This window comes from Mesoplodon densirostris, chromosome 11, assembly GCF_025265405.1.
Source record: "Mesoplodon densirostris isolate mMesDen1 chromosome 11, mMesDen1 primary haplotype, whole genome shotgun sequence".
Taxonomy (NCBI): Eukaryota; Metazoa; Chordata; class Mammalia; order Artiodactyla; family Ziphiidae; genus Mesoplodon; species Mesoplodon densirostris.
In genome coordinates, this window is record NC_082671.1 from 37,622,368 (window position 1) to 37,639,000 (window position 16,633).

General features: G+C 33.8%; 1 protein-coding gene across 2 annotated transcripts in view; it reads right to left on the reverse strand.

The window, feature by feature from the left end:
• Positions 1 to 16,633, reverse strand: part of MSRB3 (methionine sulfoxide reductase B3) — a 156,565-nt gene that overhangs the window by 109,760 nt on the left and 30,172 nt on the right. Inside the window, exon 2 of one of the 2 annotated variants that reach the window (XM_060112007.1) lies at positions 14,366 to 14,492. The exons of the other annotated variant lie outside the window; for it this stretch is intronic. Within the exon in view, the coding sequence (XP_059967990.1) occupies positions 14,366 to 14,441 (76 nt within the window). The 5' untranslated portion in view covers positions 14,442 to 14,492. The remainder of the gene's footprint in view (positions 1 to 14,365; positions 14,493 to 16,633) is intronic. 2 annotated transcript variants of the gene reach the window in all.

Consider the following 16,633-nt stretch of genomic DNA (forward strand, 5'->3'; position numbering starts at 1 on the left):
AGAGTACTTCGAAGCCACAAGTGAGCATATGTGTATACACACGCAACACAAAGCATATTTGAGAGGGTAATATTGCCACTTTGGTATCTAATCATAACACCACTCCTTACAGAGTAACTTTGGTATATATCAGACCCACCTTGAACCCTATCCAAGGGCATTTATTTGCTAAAATATGCCCAAAATCTCTTTTTATATCAAAGCTTGTTCCATATTGTTGCCTCAAAGCCAGTATCGTCTTGAATTAGAGTTCACTTTCTGCCTTGCCTGCTTCCTAGTCACGTGACCTTAGACAAATAGGTCTCTCTATGTGCTACCACCCTCAGAGGTCTGCTATAAGGATCATAGCAATTAGCACTTAACAAACACTGTCTAAACAAATGCAGTATTATATCATCATTTTGATTACGGTGAATTCTGAAGTTAAAACTGTATTTTAAAAGGTAACCAGATCAGGTATTTCAGTGTGCTGCAATATTTTATTGGTAACTATTTTTCCATAATAATTCCCTTAGAACAGTATTTTCCTCACAAGTTATCTTTAAAAATAATTAAAATGAGAATTGAAAGAAGAGAACAAAATTAAAACTTGAGTGCCTACTATGTGCCAGGCACATTTCTAGGCACTTTCACATAACTACATTTAATCCTCTCAATAATTCTAGAAGGTAGATATCACACCCATTTTACAGATACAGAAACTGAGGCTCAGCGAGGTTGTAACATACCTTACTAAGGACAAACAGCAAATAGATATACTGACTCAAATCCCAGGCTATCTGACTGCAATGCCCATGGAAAAATTATGCTACAAATTTCTTCTTTCTTCTTAAATTATGCAATAACTTTCAGCTTGAAAACTATCACTAACAACTTAAGATAATAAGAGAGAAAAGTAATAATCACCACAGTACATCCAGAAAAGTAAAAAGATTTGTCTATTATCCAATGTCTGTTTTCTCTGTGTTCATTCCTTCAGCATAGGGTCAGTGACAAGGTTCAAACGGGATTCTCACAAAGTCTATAAAACGTTGAAAGGCTTTTTAAAGTCCTGTTTAGAAGTAAATCAAATCTGTTAACTAAATCTTAGAGCACTTTTAAGTCATAAATCTTATATTTCAGTGTGAAAAATCAAAACAAAACAAAATCCAAAGATCCCATAACTTTAATTTTGGTCCTAGGATCAGAAAAAATGAAACTATTAAATATCTTCCCAAAATAATAAGTGAATAAGAGATAAGACTATCTTGTTTTGCTTTGAATTAACTAGGTTAAAACAGTAAAGTTCACGTTGAAATATCTTGCTACTATATTTAAAAATGGTGTATTTTAATTTTCACTATAAATTATGATTTTTAGTTGGTTATTAGTCTGTCATACTGGGAAATTAAAGAAACTTTTATCCCAGATGTAGTACTGTTAGGAATTTCTAAATAAGTGGGCATTTATAAAAGCCAAATCTAGTTCATTTTTATAATAGTATATAAAATTATATGCCACGAACCATTTTTCTCTTGTGTTTTGTTTGTTTTGCACTCTAGTAATTTAATAAAGGCTTTAAGAAAAAAATGCAAAGCACAAGAAAGAAAAGCTCCATGCTTGTAGAAGCATGCTCAATTTTTCTGATTTTTTCTCTCAACGTAGACCTATACAGGAAAAACATTCCTGAGATTAACATACATCTAAGATGCCATGCCATTCTGGCTTCAGTCCTCTGGTTTCCATGAAACTAGGGCTGCAGGACTTTCTTTGAGGACCACTGATCTGACATTTTTCTTACTGGTTTTTTAAGTCATCAAAAATGTTGAGTGCTTACAGAGTGCCAGGCACTGTGCTAAGTAAAATACTCATTCATTCATTCAATAATTACTTACTGAGCACCTACTATATGCTGGCATTATTCTAAGTATTTAAGATATATCTGTGAACAAAATAAAGATCCTACTTTCATGGAGCTCCCATTCCAGCAGGGGTAGGGGAAGACAGATAAAACACAGTGAAAATAAGTAAGAAAACTATATAGCCTCTTAGAAGGTGATAAGTATACAGGATGGAAAAAAAAGCAAAACTGAGCAGGGCAAAGAAGATTGTGAGTGCTAGAAGTAAGGGCTGTAACCTTAAATAGAGTGGTCAAGGTAAGACTCACGGAGGTGACTTTTGAGCACCGCCCTGCCTTAAGGAGGAGAGGAAGTTGACTATGCTGCTATCGGAAAGGAGAGCTTTCTGAACACTCAGTGGAAATGGCCAATGCAAGAGATGAATACACTGAAAAGTTCATACTCCAGTGGTAGAGATGGAGACAAGTAATTGCAACGCAAGTACTAAAACCTGAATATGAATGGAGTAGGTAAACAACAAAAAAAGAATATGCTTTTACATCTGGAAATTTACAATTGCACATCTTAGTACAGACATTGTCTGACATACCTTCCTTTCTTCCAAGTGAAATCCTTTAAGTCAAGTGCTATACTCAAAATAGCTCTCAGAGAGTATTTGGCTGAACCTTGAACACAGAATTAGACATGTGGTCTCTGCTAATTTGCTCTATGTATTTAATGTCATCCCTTTCAGACTATAGATCATCATTCCCAACCTGGAGCCATGTGTAAGATACTCAACAGACATTCTTTGGTGATGAATTTTTGATAGGCCTAGAGAGCAAAATCCTTTGGCCAAACAATGTTTTTACCCTTCGGAGACAGCTCAATAGCTCTCCACTTCAGGTGGTAGCAGGGAACATCCATAACTAAAGAAAGTATAAAATTAGTACCTCAACTTAGTTTCCCTTTTTTAAAAACATTCTTGATTCTTACATTTAGGTTCAGTTTAATTTCATCTGTCCTCTAAGTCCTAAATATAACACAAAGGAAAACAAAAAACAAAAACTCTAGGTCTTAGGAATCAGAAAGCAGACAATTGTTTCTTTTTAAGGTAAGGATTTGTTTTCCTTTCTATATGGGAGAAAAATCATATCTTTATTTCTCATAGTAATAATCACATTTAATGCCTTCTTGCTGTTTTTCTATTACTTCATATAAGACAGTTCTACAGAGCAGTTTCAGTTATATTCTATTGATGCATGCCCAGAGTTCTAATTAACATTAATGGACGTATAAGCATGCCACGGCAACACACCATTTTAAACTTCTTGAATTAAACAAGACCATATGTTTTAGTGGTGCATAGTTGAATGATAAAATTGACCTTCTGGTTTCCATACTGAAGGTTTGAATAGATAAACTAAGAAAATATTTTCAAGGAAGTTTTCCTTCCAAGTCTACATATCCTGATAAATTCACCCCTACTCTGATCTTCCATCTGAATATCCTTAGTACTAGTGTATTTACCCTGCAGGGTACTATTTACATGAGCTAATATAATATATTGCAATTATTCTCAAATGTCGTCAGTTGTTTCTGCTTTATTTTCCCAGATTATAAATTCTTTGAAGACATAAACTGTTGAGCCTAATATTAATTCATACCTTCTACAACTATTTATTAAACATCTACAGTGAATTAAGAACTGTGATGTGTACTGGAAAGTTAAAAATGAATAAGTCAAGGTTTCTGCCTTAGGGGAGCACATACTGTAGCAGAAAAGATAAGAAAAACAATCAATACAATGTGCAGTCTTATAGTAAAAATATATGCAAAGTTTTGTGTAAAGAGAGTTAACAAAGAAGACATTAACACTCTTAAACTTTGCCCACCTACATTGACTAGGTCCAATTATAATTGGGATATGGAAAACTCACATTATTTGCAGAAACAGCATCTACAGGGTCACAGGGTCAGAGAAGATTCAAATAGGGATGAGAACTCCATCCAGACAAGCTGACAGATGTAGTGTGATCTAATATGTACAATGTCAAGGTGGTAATCAAAGAGTCTTTCATGTAAGTGGGATTAGCTAATTTAACAAAGCAAAATAGCCAAGATAAAGTGTAGATTCTGATTTGGAAGAGGGAAAATTGGGCAGCTGAGAAATAAGGCAGTTTTAAAATTAAAGGGGAAATATGCCAATGTTTTCTCACGGTAAGTCAACGGGAGTAAATGTATTTGCCAGAGTATCTAAAGTCTGTTAATATGATTTTTAATTCTAGCTTTTGATATTAAGTAATCTGTAAGGCTGCATGATTTTCTTGAGAGGTGACAACAGAGAGTTTTACCACTACATTCATCCAGTGATACACTCATCTGAATGAACTCTGTAAGATAGAAACCACATTTTACATTTCTTTTACTTGTGGGTTACAAATTTTTAATTGTTGAATACATGCGTGATAGTCATTTTATCAGCATTCTCTAAGGGTAGCAAATAAAACTAAAGAGTACTCATCAGTACTTCAAAATGTAATGCAAATACAAGAGCAATGACTTTTGTATTAATGTGGACCATAAAGACTAGAGTTTAGGGAAATATTTAAAACATGTCTTGATCCAAAAAGCATTTTCTTACTTGCAAAGCATATGAGTAAAAAGAGAAGTTTTAAAGGCACTGCCATCATCAAGTGACAACAGTGGAAGAGAAAGTCTATCTGATTGCATGTGAAATGTCTGACGAAGTTAGAGTTCGCTGTTTTTAATTTTTTTTCCAGTATGGGTCTTCACTAGAACATCATAGCCAGTACAGAAAAAAAAAATTTTTAAACAGACAGGCTCATTTCCATTCTACGTTTCACATGCAATCAAAGACTTGCAAAAAACAGTTCTCTCTCCCATCCTCCCTCACCGCCTTGGGAGCACAGACTGAGGAGATGAGAGGTAACCACCCACAAAAAGGAAGGAAAGGAGCCCCCTCTTAGATTACCATGCAGAATTTTATTTCCATGTAACATCAAGTATACTTTGTTAGAAAGAAAATAAAACTTATGTTGTCTAAGAGCTCAGCTTTGTAAATTTCTAAAATTACATTATCACCCAAATCCAATTTAAAATCTAAATTAACTAAGCTCGATGGGCAGAAAATGTCTGCAATTGCCACTCAGTGGACAGCTAAATCTGAGTCTAGCTATACATTCCAGAAAATCTAAGAGATTCTGGAGAAAAAAAAATTCAAAAAATTTACAGTTTTCTTTATCAGCCAGATAACTAAAGAAAAGGCATAAGACTTCTGAATTATTCAATATATCCTTGAGGGACTGGGGGATAATTTCGGTCATCTTTGCATCCCCAGCACCTCGTACTGTGCCCTAAGAAGAGTAAGCCCTAAATAAGTGTATGTTGTATTTAAATATTTATTCAACTCTCCATTTTAATTATTATTATTTAAATTTTCTTCCTAAAAGATGTTTTCTAAATGATGGCTCTGGCTATGTTTCTTAGAATTTAGTTTAAAAACTGCAACAGTAATATTTGCTTAATAAACCAGTGAAATTTTAAAAAATAAATGATGGATTAATTTTTTTTCTTTATTACTACTCTGAATCCTTTATTACCTCTCTAGAGTTCCACTTTCAAATATTTTATTATGACTAATATTCCATTAATTCTCTGGATTTAAGACTATGAGATTACCTAATCCAGCATTCCCCAAAACATATCCTGTGAAACACTGGCTCTGAAAAAAATGTTCACAAGTAGTTCCTCTTGAGGGGTAAGGAGAAGTCTCTACAGTCAAACCAGATCAGGAAAATCTAGGTTACATGGGTTTCCTAATGAAGACTTCTTACAGACTTTCTTATGCTGATGTGCCTTATTGAACATGTGGTATTTTGACACACCATTATTTTATGCTTCACCAGAAAAGTAAAAAAGAGTTGTCAATCAAACCATGACACAATACTTTCTTATCAAAATAATTTTTAAGCTGCATCCTCATTACCAAGATGATGAAATGTAAAAACAGCTCATCTTAGAATTTATAAAACATAGTAGTATGCAAAGTTTCTCCATTTGATGACGGGATCAGTTTTACAGGGTATTAGTAGAGTGAGTGTTCATAATTTGGGAACTGATGATCTTCTAGTCCAAAACCCTCAAGAGGAAACCAAGGCTCAAAGAAGTTATGTGACCTGGTCACACACCTGGTTAATGAGAGCAAGCTCCTCATCTGCAGCTTTCCTCATTTAATTCTCTCATTCAATATATTTCTCTCTTGAACCAGTGCTTTGTTGTACATTAACATGCCCATCTTTCACTAACCCATGTGCCCACAGCCTGTTCCCCCCCCCCACGCCACCATCCTCCCCTCCTACTACCTCCTGCTAATTATAATTACATCTACGCGTTCCTTCAATATCCTCCAGGAGAATTGTCGTTACTTCAAATCCTAATCCAAGAAGCTAGTCAGCCATTCTGGGCAGAAAGAAGCACGATGCTTCTTACTTCTTCTACTCCTTCCTTCAATAGTAAAGCAAAGGAGGAAATGTGTAAATAGAATCATAAAAACAATAAGTATGTAACTCCCTTCATTCTATAGATAACAAAATTTGGACCCAGAGAGGCCATTTTTCTCAGAATGTGCATTCTTTAAGAACAGAGATCACATTACTTACTATGTGGCATTATTCTGATACATAAGATGCTGCTACTTGTTCATCACCATTCATTCATTCAACAAATACTTATTGAACACCTATTATGTGATAGACATAATTCTAGTTGCTAGGACGGAGTAGTCAACTGAACAGACAAAAAAATCTCTACCTTTCTGTAGCTCATTTTGCAGGAACCAAGGGTTTTCCTGTAATAGAAATAGATTCTGATGATCAAACCTATCAACATTCCCAGACTTATTTGATGTTCCACCCCTGACTTTTTATATTTTTCCAGTTTATTCTCCCTTACAGCCAGGGATTAAAGTTGCACAGAATAAATTTCTGGGAAATGTCAGATAACGTTAACACTTGAGGGTAATATCTAACTGTGAACGATTTGACAAGAGTGTATTTCATTCTAAGTTTACAGATGAGGAATAGGAATAAAAGGTACAAAACAGATTCTGGGGCAGAAAGCAAGTTGGTGGTAAAAACAAACTAGTAAAATTATGCTTCCAATCTCTTTCTTCATCAATACCAGTAACAGTACAGCAAGCTCTGAAACTTGCTGTTATGTTATTTAAAATTTGCACAGAAAATATTAAACTATTAATCAAAATGGATATGCTATGAAGAGCATATTCTGTGAGCAAACATGCATTTCTGTAACAAAACAAAATCTTAAAAACTATAGCTATAGAATTTTAGATTATCTTTGCTTGCTTAAAATTTAAGTAATCTAGCGAGTTAGATTAGCAGTCCATTCTTCACTTGCAATTACGTGGTTGAATACAATAAATATATCTAGTGTTGAAGGAAATGCTTACCATAGTAGTAACTGAGTAAATTTAAATTCTATAAATGTGTAGCTCTTAAAAATCACCTAAATAACTGATATCTTTGTCATCACATGGTGTGTGTGTGTGTGTGTGTGTGTGTGTGTATATATATACATATATATATATACACACACACACATGTATTTTGGCTGTGCACACAGCATGCGGTATCTTAGTTTCCCAACCAGGGATTGAACCTGCACCCCCTACAGTGGAAGCATGGAGTCTTAACCACTGGACCCCCAGGGAAGTCACCATGGTATATTTTTATAACATGTATTTTTAAGTGACTAATACAAGTGCAAATATACTAAATGTAAAAAAGAGAGAGAAAAATGAAGTAATTAAAATAAACAAAATGAGGATTTTAAATTTTCAGATGGTTGATTTCAAATGCAAAGACACAAAAATAATTAGAGATAATTTGCCACTACATCTCGGTAAAATCTATTCAAAGCATTTTAAATTAAAATGTATCTAGCAAAAGCGGCCATAAGAAATTCAGTCTCTAAATAAAATGTTTGGGATGAAGCTATAAACTAGAAAAGACTGACAATGAATATTCATCAAGTATTTAGCCTCAATATTAGTGACTCTTTGTGAACTCTCATTCACGCTCCACTCCTTCATTAAACACGTGTTTGTTAAGAGCAAAAGATGGCTCATTTTAATAAATTCTTCTATGATCTGTCAGGTAAATTACTGTGAACATGTTTAGATAAATAAACTTCTAATAATTCTACCTTTATGATTCCCCAAAAGTGCATATTGTCTAGATAAACTAACTCTGTAGAATTATCATTTGTTTTCAGAACTGATAATATTTTATATTCTTTAGTCGTTAATTAGAGAATTTCTCAAACAAAATTAAAATTTATTTTTTGTTCATGCCCAAAATCCTACTAGATTTTGCTATGTATTTTATAATTATTAATGTATGTGAAGAATTTATTCTATATTTAAGAAAAAATTAACAAACCATATGCCCAACACCTTATTCATACAGATGTATTTATCATTCTATAGCAATTTAGTCTTGTGCACAAACGATTTTTAAAACTCATCTAATAATCATATGCTGTACAGCAAATTTTCAGCATTAACTAATACTTTATTATATCACGGAGCTACTAAAACATTTTGTTTTAGAAAAGAATATAGCTGCATTAGAGTACTCATTAATCAACATTTTAAATATAATTTTTCTTAGCTTCCAAAAATATTTTTATTCATGCAGAAAAGGATTCATGCTTAACAGTCAACATGTTAAACTCATAACATTTTCAAGATTCTATAAAAATTCAAAACATAGCAAAACAAAATGTGAAATTTTCTTTAATTCTTGGGTGGTCTGCTGAAGAAAATTTAGCTACATATAAAACTATAAATTACTGTTAAATCAGCTATTTGGATACAAGATAAGTTAATTTATGAAAACGTGTTTTAGTTTATAGAAAGTCTACACATGATAGACAATTTCAATGAGATGTCCAAGCACAAGGGAGTTGGAATCCTGTTGAAAATGGAAAAAGGTTTTGCACTCTACAAATACTGTTTGAACATCATATAAGCAGAAAAATTTGTGGTTGTAAATCCATGTGTTCTTAACTGAATATTCTTTACATACTTCTAAGTTTTCACAATGCACCTATGTGCTAATGATATCAATACCCTTTCATGCTGTGAAAGAATGTAAATCTAGTGCCATCTACTGGGAAAAGTAGATACCGTTCAATCAATTAATTGCAAATTATTTTGTGAATTAGGGGAGTTGAAATTGGAATGTCTATTGTTTTAAAAAACCATTTGTTTCTTTAAAAAAAAAACTCCCCCAATGTACTTTCAATATAAATAAATAAGTTAGGTAAGATGAACATGTAAGAATGGTGAAGTTGGAGAATAGAAGGCATTAAACTGAACTCATGGGAGAGAATTTCACTGGGGATATCAATACAGAAATCGGAAATTATACATTCTGACTAGAGTTTTTATATTGTTTTGTGTTTAGAAGGCAGGCTCTGAATCTGTGGTCAAAGAGACCTCTCTTATGAGCATCAGAATATCTAATAAAAAATCTTGAAATTACATGAAAAATTGTATAGGTGCACATATGTATTTTCTGGAGGAGAAAAGCCATAACTTTTATCAAAAAAACACACAAAAAACCATGGAAATGGTTTGTGTTTTCATGATGCAAAATGGTTAAAAATTAAAACTAATATAGAAAGCCAATCTATTCAGTAAGTGAACAACACACCAATGACTTCAATTTTTTTAAGGTAAATACAATATCAGATGCTATTAATGAAATATTGCCAGCTCAAACTTGAATAGTAGTATTCCTTATTTATGGATATTGCTCTCGTGCTTATCTGTAGTATTTCCTCTTTACAAATGCAGAACTTAAAGCACAGCAAACAATATTAATTTGCTCCAGAGAAAAGCAATCAAAAGAACCAGAGCTCTTAGTTCTCATGGTAAGTGTAATATGTACTTATTCCCTTCCTCAAACAGTTTATCACCAAAACTCAAATTGTTTGAGAGAAAGAGTAGAAGCAAGTTTGGCTAATATACTTTGAATCTGTGTTACCATTTTTTTTTTTTTTTGCTGTTGTTGTTATTTGTTTAGCTACAATGTGATTTATACCTGAGAAATCTACCATATTGTATTAATGCAATAAAGTGAGAAAAGAGAAAGTTTTTTTTACAATATATTCAAAAGGCAACCAAACTATGAACTTTAATTTAACCTCCTCATTAGATTTATTTGAGACCCAAAAGAGCCTCAAATAAATTTGTACTGTCTGTTATAGCTATCACTTCACCTACATGTAAACTTTCCAAATGTTTATTCATTCATTTAACAAATATTTATTAAGTGCCAGGCACTGTGCTAAGCTCTGGAGCCACAAGCCCCTGATTCTTAGAGAGCTGTACTTACACAATGATAGTCTATGACTTGCAAACACCATTTGCAAATTTTGTCTTTAAGACTTCTAATTTCTGCATTGGAATATTATGACATAATATCTTTACAAGCTGCATAAACTGCCGTGTGGCTCTTCAATTCATGGAGACTGTTAAATATGTCACTAAAGTCAAGAGTAACAACCACATATTACGTGTATGATGTTAGAGAAAAGCACAATTTATCACTGTAATTAGTACTATTTAGACAAATACTCTCACTTGGCTGAAAGCTACCATGATATCTAGTCTAACCTACAATTAGACTTCATTTCTATCAAGCAGTGAAACTATGTATAAAATTGTGCTTCCTAATCCCTCCTAAGATAATGCTTCAGTCTTGATTTAGATGCAAGGAATTCTAATGTTCAAACATGGAAAATATTTCTGTCCTCCTACCACAACCAAGCAGATTTTTCTATAAATTCCCAGCCATTAATTAGTACTGAGTTTTAAGATTTGACTAACCCAAAACCAAAGTAAAAACAATGACAGTTCATAAAATCACAGAATTTCAGAACTGAATAGATTATCTAATTTAAATTCCTCATTTGAAAAATAAAGTGACAGATCTGGAGAGGTTTACTGATACGTTCAAGGTCTCACAAGTTAATGACAAAGCTGTGGTTAGTTTTCTGACTCCTATTCCAGTGCTCTTTTTAATACATGAAAGAAACTGTTATAGAAAATTAAGAAGAGCTCTGAGAGAAAAAAAATTACCTTTAATTACAAACATGAGCAAACCATAACTCAGATGCACTTAATAAGCTCTAAATTGAAATTATGCCTTATTTAAAAATAAGAAGAAAAGGAAGTCGAAGCTGAAAAATGATAGGTCAGCCTTCTGGAATATGGCCTTCATATAGGTCAATCCAGTTATAATCAACTTTAAGAGCCTGTTCCAATTATTTTTCAGTTCTGGAATTATTTCATATTGAATAAAAACTAAAATTAGTAGGGTACTGGCTAGGGAGCAGAAATCTTTTTGATTTACAGAGATTTTTGTTGCAATGAGTTTTGACCAGGGAACAGTAAATTAAAGCAAGACGTCAAACTTTTACCTTAATTTCCTATATCTCCAATTTTGACCTCTTCCCTTTCTACTTGTATAAAGTGATAAAGACCAGAATTTCCATTTCCATTTCATTTTTATTTTTCAAAATTTAAATAGTTTGTTTCACATTATTGTTAAACTTAGCAATTTCTTCAACATATTTATATTTCTAAGAGTAGAATTCTGTCAGAGAAATGGATGGTAACAAAGATTTTGCTAACATTGAAGTTACAAAATACGTGGACACTGGAAGACTGAGTCTCATAACACTTTAAAAAATACCGGGTGCCTGAATGGCTAAGAAATTATGGAATACTATTCTAGTCAAATCATTTATCAAAATAAAATGGGTTTACAAGCCCTAAGTAAGAAAGACCAAGTCTCTCTGAGCTTCCATCAGTACTGGATAGTAAGAATAAAAGAAATGTGTTGTATGTTTATAGGACTTGAATCTGGTTCAGCAGGATGTATAAGTAAAATAAAGAGATCAAAACAACAGATTGAGATGGTTATTTCTCAAACATAAAGTGCATTTGTGGTTCCGATTAAAGTAAAAATAGTTAAATGAAAGATGGGACATATTTAAATGTTTTAAAAAGTCTATTGTACTAGAAAAATACAAAATATATATGTATATATATTGATACAGATGTCTATAGTGAACTAGTGAACATTTATATATAGTGCTTACTACATGCCAGCCACTGTTCTAAGCGCTTTCCACATCCTAACCTATTTCATTCTCACATCAACCCTTTCAGGTCAGTACTATTATTATCCCCATTTTACGAACAAGGAAGCCAAGGCACACAGCCAGTTAAGTGGCAAAGCCAGAGTTCAGATCCAGCCAAATTCCAGAATTTGTGTGCTTAAGCATTGTACTATAATGGTTACTTCTTAAACATTACCAGCTTTGTTGAATTTATCTTTGAATCATTTGATATCAAAACTTAAAGACACATATTTTGATTAAACAATTTCATTATGAAACACTTTAATCCCACAATTGTCATATATCGAGGGATACCATGTTAATTAATAAGTTTCTGTAAATACTTAGCCTCCTTGGTGTATGACAAAGTCATGTTACAAGAACTATGCTAGTGCTCTCATATCTTGTTTTTTTTTTCCAGTGGAAAACATGGTTATGTATCACTTAAATAACTTTCATACTACAATTATTATATGTAGTATATAGTTATGGAAAAGTTCCACATGGCACAGGAACTACATTGGTTGATGCTCTCCCTCAAGCTTACATACAATTCAACAAATAAACCTTGTCAGTCCTACAACTTGAATTTCTCTCTTATCTATCCCCTTCTTTCCAAACCTACTGTAATGATCATTGTTAAGGCTCTCAGTACTTCATGAGTCCCTCCAGCCTCAAGCTCCTCCAACATACTCAATGGTGGCATGCAGGGGCATGGCGGGGTAGGGAAAGCGAAGGTGTCAGGAAGAGTGGTTGTGGACCCCATGCATTAAGCTTCATTGGCCTCTCAAGTCACCACAAATAGACATAAAATCTATTTTTTAAAAAATATAGAGTGTTTACTATTCAAGTACAGCTTCAAGACAAAAGCCTTATCCTTCTAATTAAGCCTTCTAATTAAGTTGCCATCTCCACCTTCTCATAGAAATACCTGGAACCAGCACTGATCCTTCCATCATACTAAGTCAATAATCCTTATAAAATGCAAATCAAGTCATTTTACTCCCCCTTCATCCCTTCCCCAAGATTTAAATTTTTTAAAACATCATATAAGGCACTTCATGATTTGGCTACCTTCCTTACCTCTTCTACTTGCCCTCACCTACCCAAGCTAGCCATATTAAGTAACCTGCATTTCTCTGAACATACCTTGCTCTTTCAGGTCTTCATGTTTTTCCCACACTACTTCATATATTAGAAATGTCCTTCCCTCTCCTTGGACATCTGGCTAACTCTTGCTCATAGTTTAAAATTCAACTCAAGCACTATATCCTCCATGAAGCCCTCCTTAAACTTCAGAGACCTTCCCTCCCTTCCAAAATCTCTTCCCCTAAGCAAAGAGCTAGAAGCATCCTGGATTCCCCTAACATCCCAGGCATAAATACTTTTAGTCTAGTCTTATCACCATATGGTTCAATGGTCTTTACACAGTTCCAACTCCATCTTGTGCTTGTTAAAGAAATTGGCTTGATCTTGTTTATCATTGTATCCTCACTGCTTCACACAATGTCTGGCACTCATAGTTAATATTCAATGAATATTTAATGAGTTGGAATTAAATTCTTTATACAGTATAGTAATAGAGATATGTATACTAAAAGAAAATATAAATAATATTGACAATAATGTTCACAGACTATATCTGGCCATAGTGATTTTCATAATAAAATTAAAATATTAAACATGAAATAAGCACATAATAAAATTTTGGACTTTTATGTCTCAGTTGTTTAAATGCTTAAACTCACATTTTTAAAAAGGGTGGTGGCTCTAATTTAAGAACCAGTGAACACATGCTATATTAGTTCTCTTTATTTGGTCATTGTTAAATAGAACATGTTTTCTTTATAATAACTAACTTTATTACACTAAAGTTGCTCGTTTTAATTTTTTCTTTCTAAAGGAATGACCACATGTGGAATGAAAAGCATTTTCATTATCCTTTAACGAGATGAATGTCCTATTTTGTGTGATTTGGAGCAGTTTCTTATCAAGGCTGCCAGCCTCTTATGAACATTACAATTTTCAGATTGTAGTGTGCGTTAAAGAACAAGAAGATATCATGAAATATTAGTGACAATTATATACTAAGCAAGGAAACTGGACAATGTTTCCAGGGGTTGTAAGGACTGTGGAAATGAATGTTACTCAAAGTAGAGTGGTGATTTATAACCAATTTCCGTCTTAAAATTAGGGCCCAAGTAAAAGAAAACGAAATTCAGCAAAGCATTATGGTGTATCATTTCCTGCAGCAGAAACACTCCCCCACCCGGACCAGTGCCCTTACTAAGTATAGTACAAGAAGCAGCAACCTGAGGGAAGCCCACAGGCTCGCAGGGCTACTGGCTGGCTCTTTGTCACCAAATGCAGCAGGTTGAATGCAGACATCACTGTGATATCTTCACCAACAAAACGAGAGGCAAAGAACAGGGGCAAGAGCTGAGTAAGAGAAAAAAAGAAAACAAAAACAAATTAAAACATCACAAATGTTAAACACATTCACTGCACAATTGATGGTTACGGTTTTATCTGGAACTGAACACACACACAGTGCTAATAAATTTCAAATGCCTATTTTTCATATGGTGGGCTTACTTTCAACCCAGGCTTATTTATATCTTATGAATAAAATACACACTATATAATAGCAGTGTAATCTGTGAACACATTTTGCAAGAGGTTGAGAAAAGAGACGAAGATTAAAACAGTTGAAAGGAATTAACATTTACTGAGTTCCTACCAAGTGACAGGAACTGTCTAGGGCCAAATATAAATATATTACGTCATTTAATTCTTACAATAAAGCTAGAAGGTAGGTTTTTATCACCCAATACATATGTGAGGAAGCCAAGGCTCAAAGGTCCAAGGGCACAAAGCAAATAGCCAGTGGAAGAAAAATTAGAAAACCTTGTTCTATCCAACTACAAAGTCCTGCTCTCTCCTCATACCACGCTGCCTTCTTCCAGCAATTATTTGCAAATCTCCCTCCCTGGAGAAGACTGCAAAATACTGTAAGATTAAGAGATTTCTTTTGTTAGAGTTTCATATTTTAAAAAAATAGAGTCAAATAACCTAAGGACAACTAGGAGGCTTCACTTTATAAATAGTGTTAAGTTTGAAGAAGGCATATCAACCATGAATTTTCATTTGATTTTATGATTTATAATTTCTAGATCAATTCTGTAAATAATGTTCACAATCTAGTCTTAAAAAGGGTAAAAATATTTTTTAAAGCTTTTGGAAATGAATCATGTGGAAGGATCTCAAAACTGTGTGAATGTTAAACTTTAAAGAAAAGTTCAGCTAGGATTTTCTTTAAAGTTTTGTACAATCTTTCAGTTGGTAAAGATTAACTTCTAATGAAGGTGGAAGATACTAGATTAACAGTAACTTCTAATATTTTATTTAAAGTTAGCATTATAAGTGACCTTAACTACTAAAAGTCCAAAAATGGATATAAAATTAACGTCTCATTCATTTCCTGACCCTCATCCCTCACCCCACCCCCCAAAAATAAAAGTCTGTTCCTGGTCTCTTCTGACCTCCTCGAAGAACAAACACATAATAAACAGTAATATATTTTACCAAATCATTCTGGAGTATATCTGACACAAATCTGCTTGTATTAACATGCCTGTACTCTGATTTCTCCAAACTAAACTCACTACAAAACTAAAACATTTTTGTGTTACTAACTGGAGACAAAAGGGAGGAAGAGGGAAGGTAAGTATCACAATGCACAGCCTGAAAGAACCATTAAACATAAATAAACATGTCATTTTTCACGAGTGACTGCAGAGCAGGGAAAAGAGAGCATTCCTTTGGAGCAGACTACTGACTAATAAAAGATCAAAGGTCTATACCTCACAACACTATAAATAAAAATGTATTTTTTTCCTTGTGACCTTCTCTGTGAGGAATAAAGTACGCACGGTAAATGTAATTACTTAGCAAAGCTGCAGCCTCATTGTGCTCCTGCAGCTGACTATAAAACGTCTTCCTATCCTGTTTCATCAACTGCTGTACCAGGCGGCCTGCGCGCCTACCGATGGCCACGGCCATCTGGCTTGTGTCAAAGCCAGCGCACAGGAAGAAAGGGAGTGATGTCACTCTGCAGGTCAGGCAAAGAACAAAGATGCATTCTACAATGAAAAGCTGAGGGCCTCAAATACCAGGGGGCCCTCCAGCATGATATGACGGAGTGATTTAATGTTCTGCCTGTTGCATTTATTTCTACCCAAATAGCCAGGGCTCCATCTAGTGGCAAATTAGTTTTGCCCAGTTTTCTTTAAAAGTGAACCCAGCTACATTAGCACCAACAAAGTAGAGCAACAATGTGATTACTTTTAGAGCTATCTAACCGTTTTTACACTGAAGAATGCAAAAGTACAATTTATCACAGTGCTGTCCATTGTCAAATCCTACAAACCATGCATTTCATAGGTTAGGATTTGATATAACCCTAATTATTTTAATGTTTGCAAGGATAACTGAAAAAGTAGCTAATTTTGCAAAAATGCACATAAAGTGACATTACGTACACATTACCCTGAAAAAATGTAGCTGAGATGGAAGGTGAA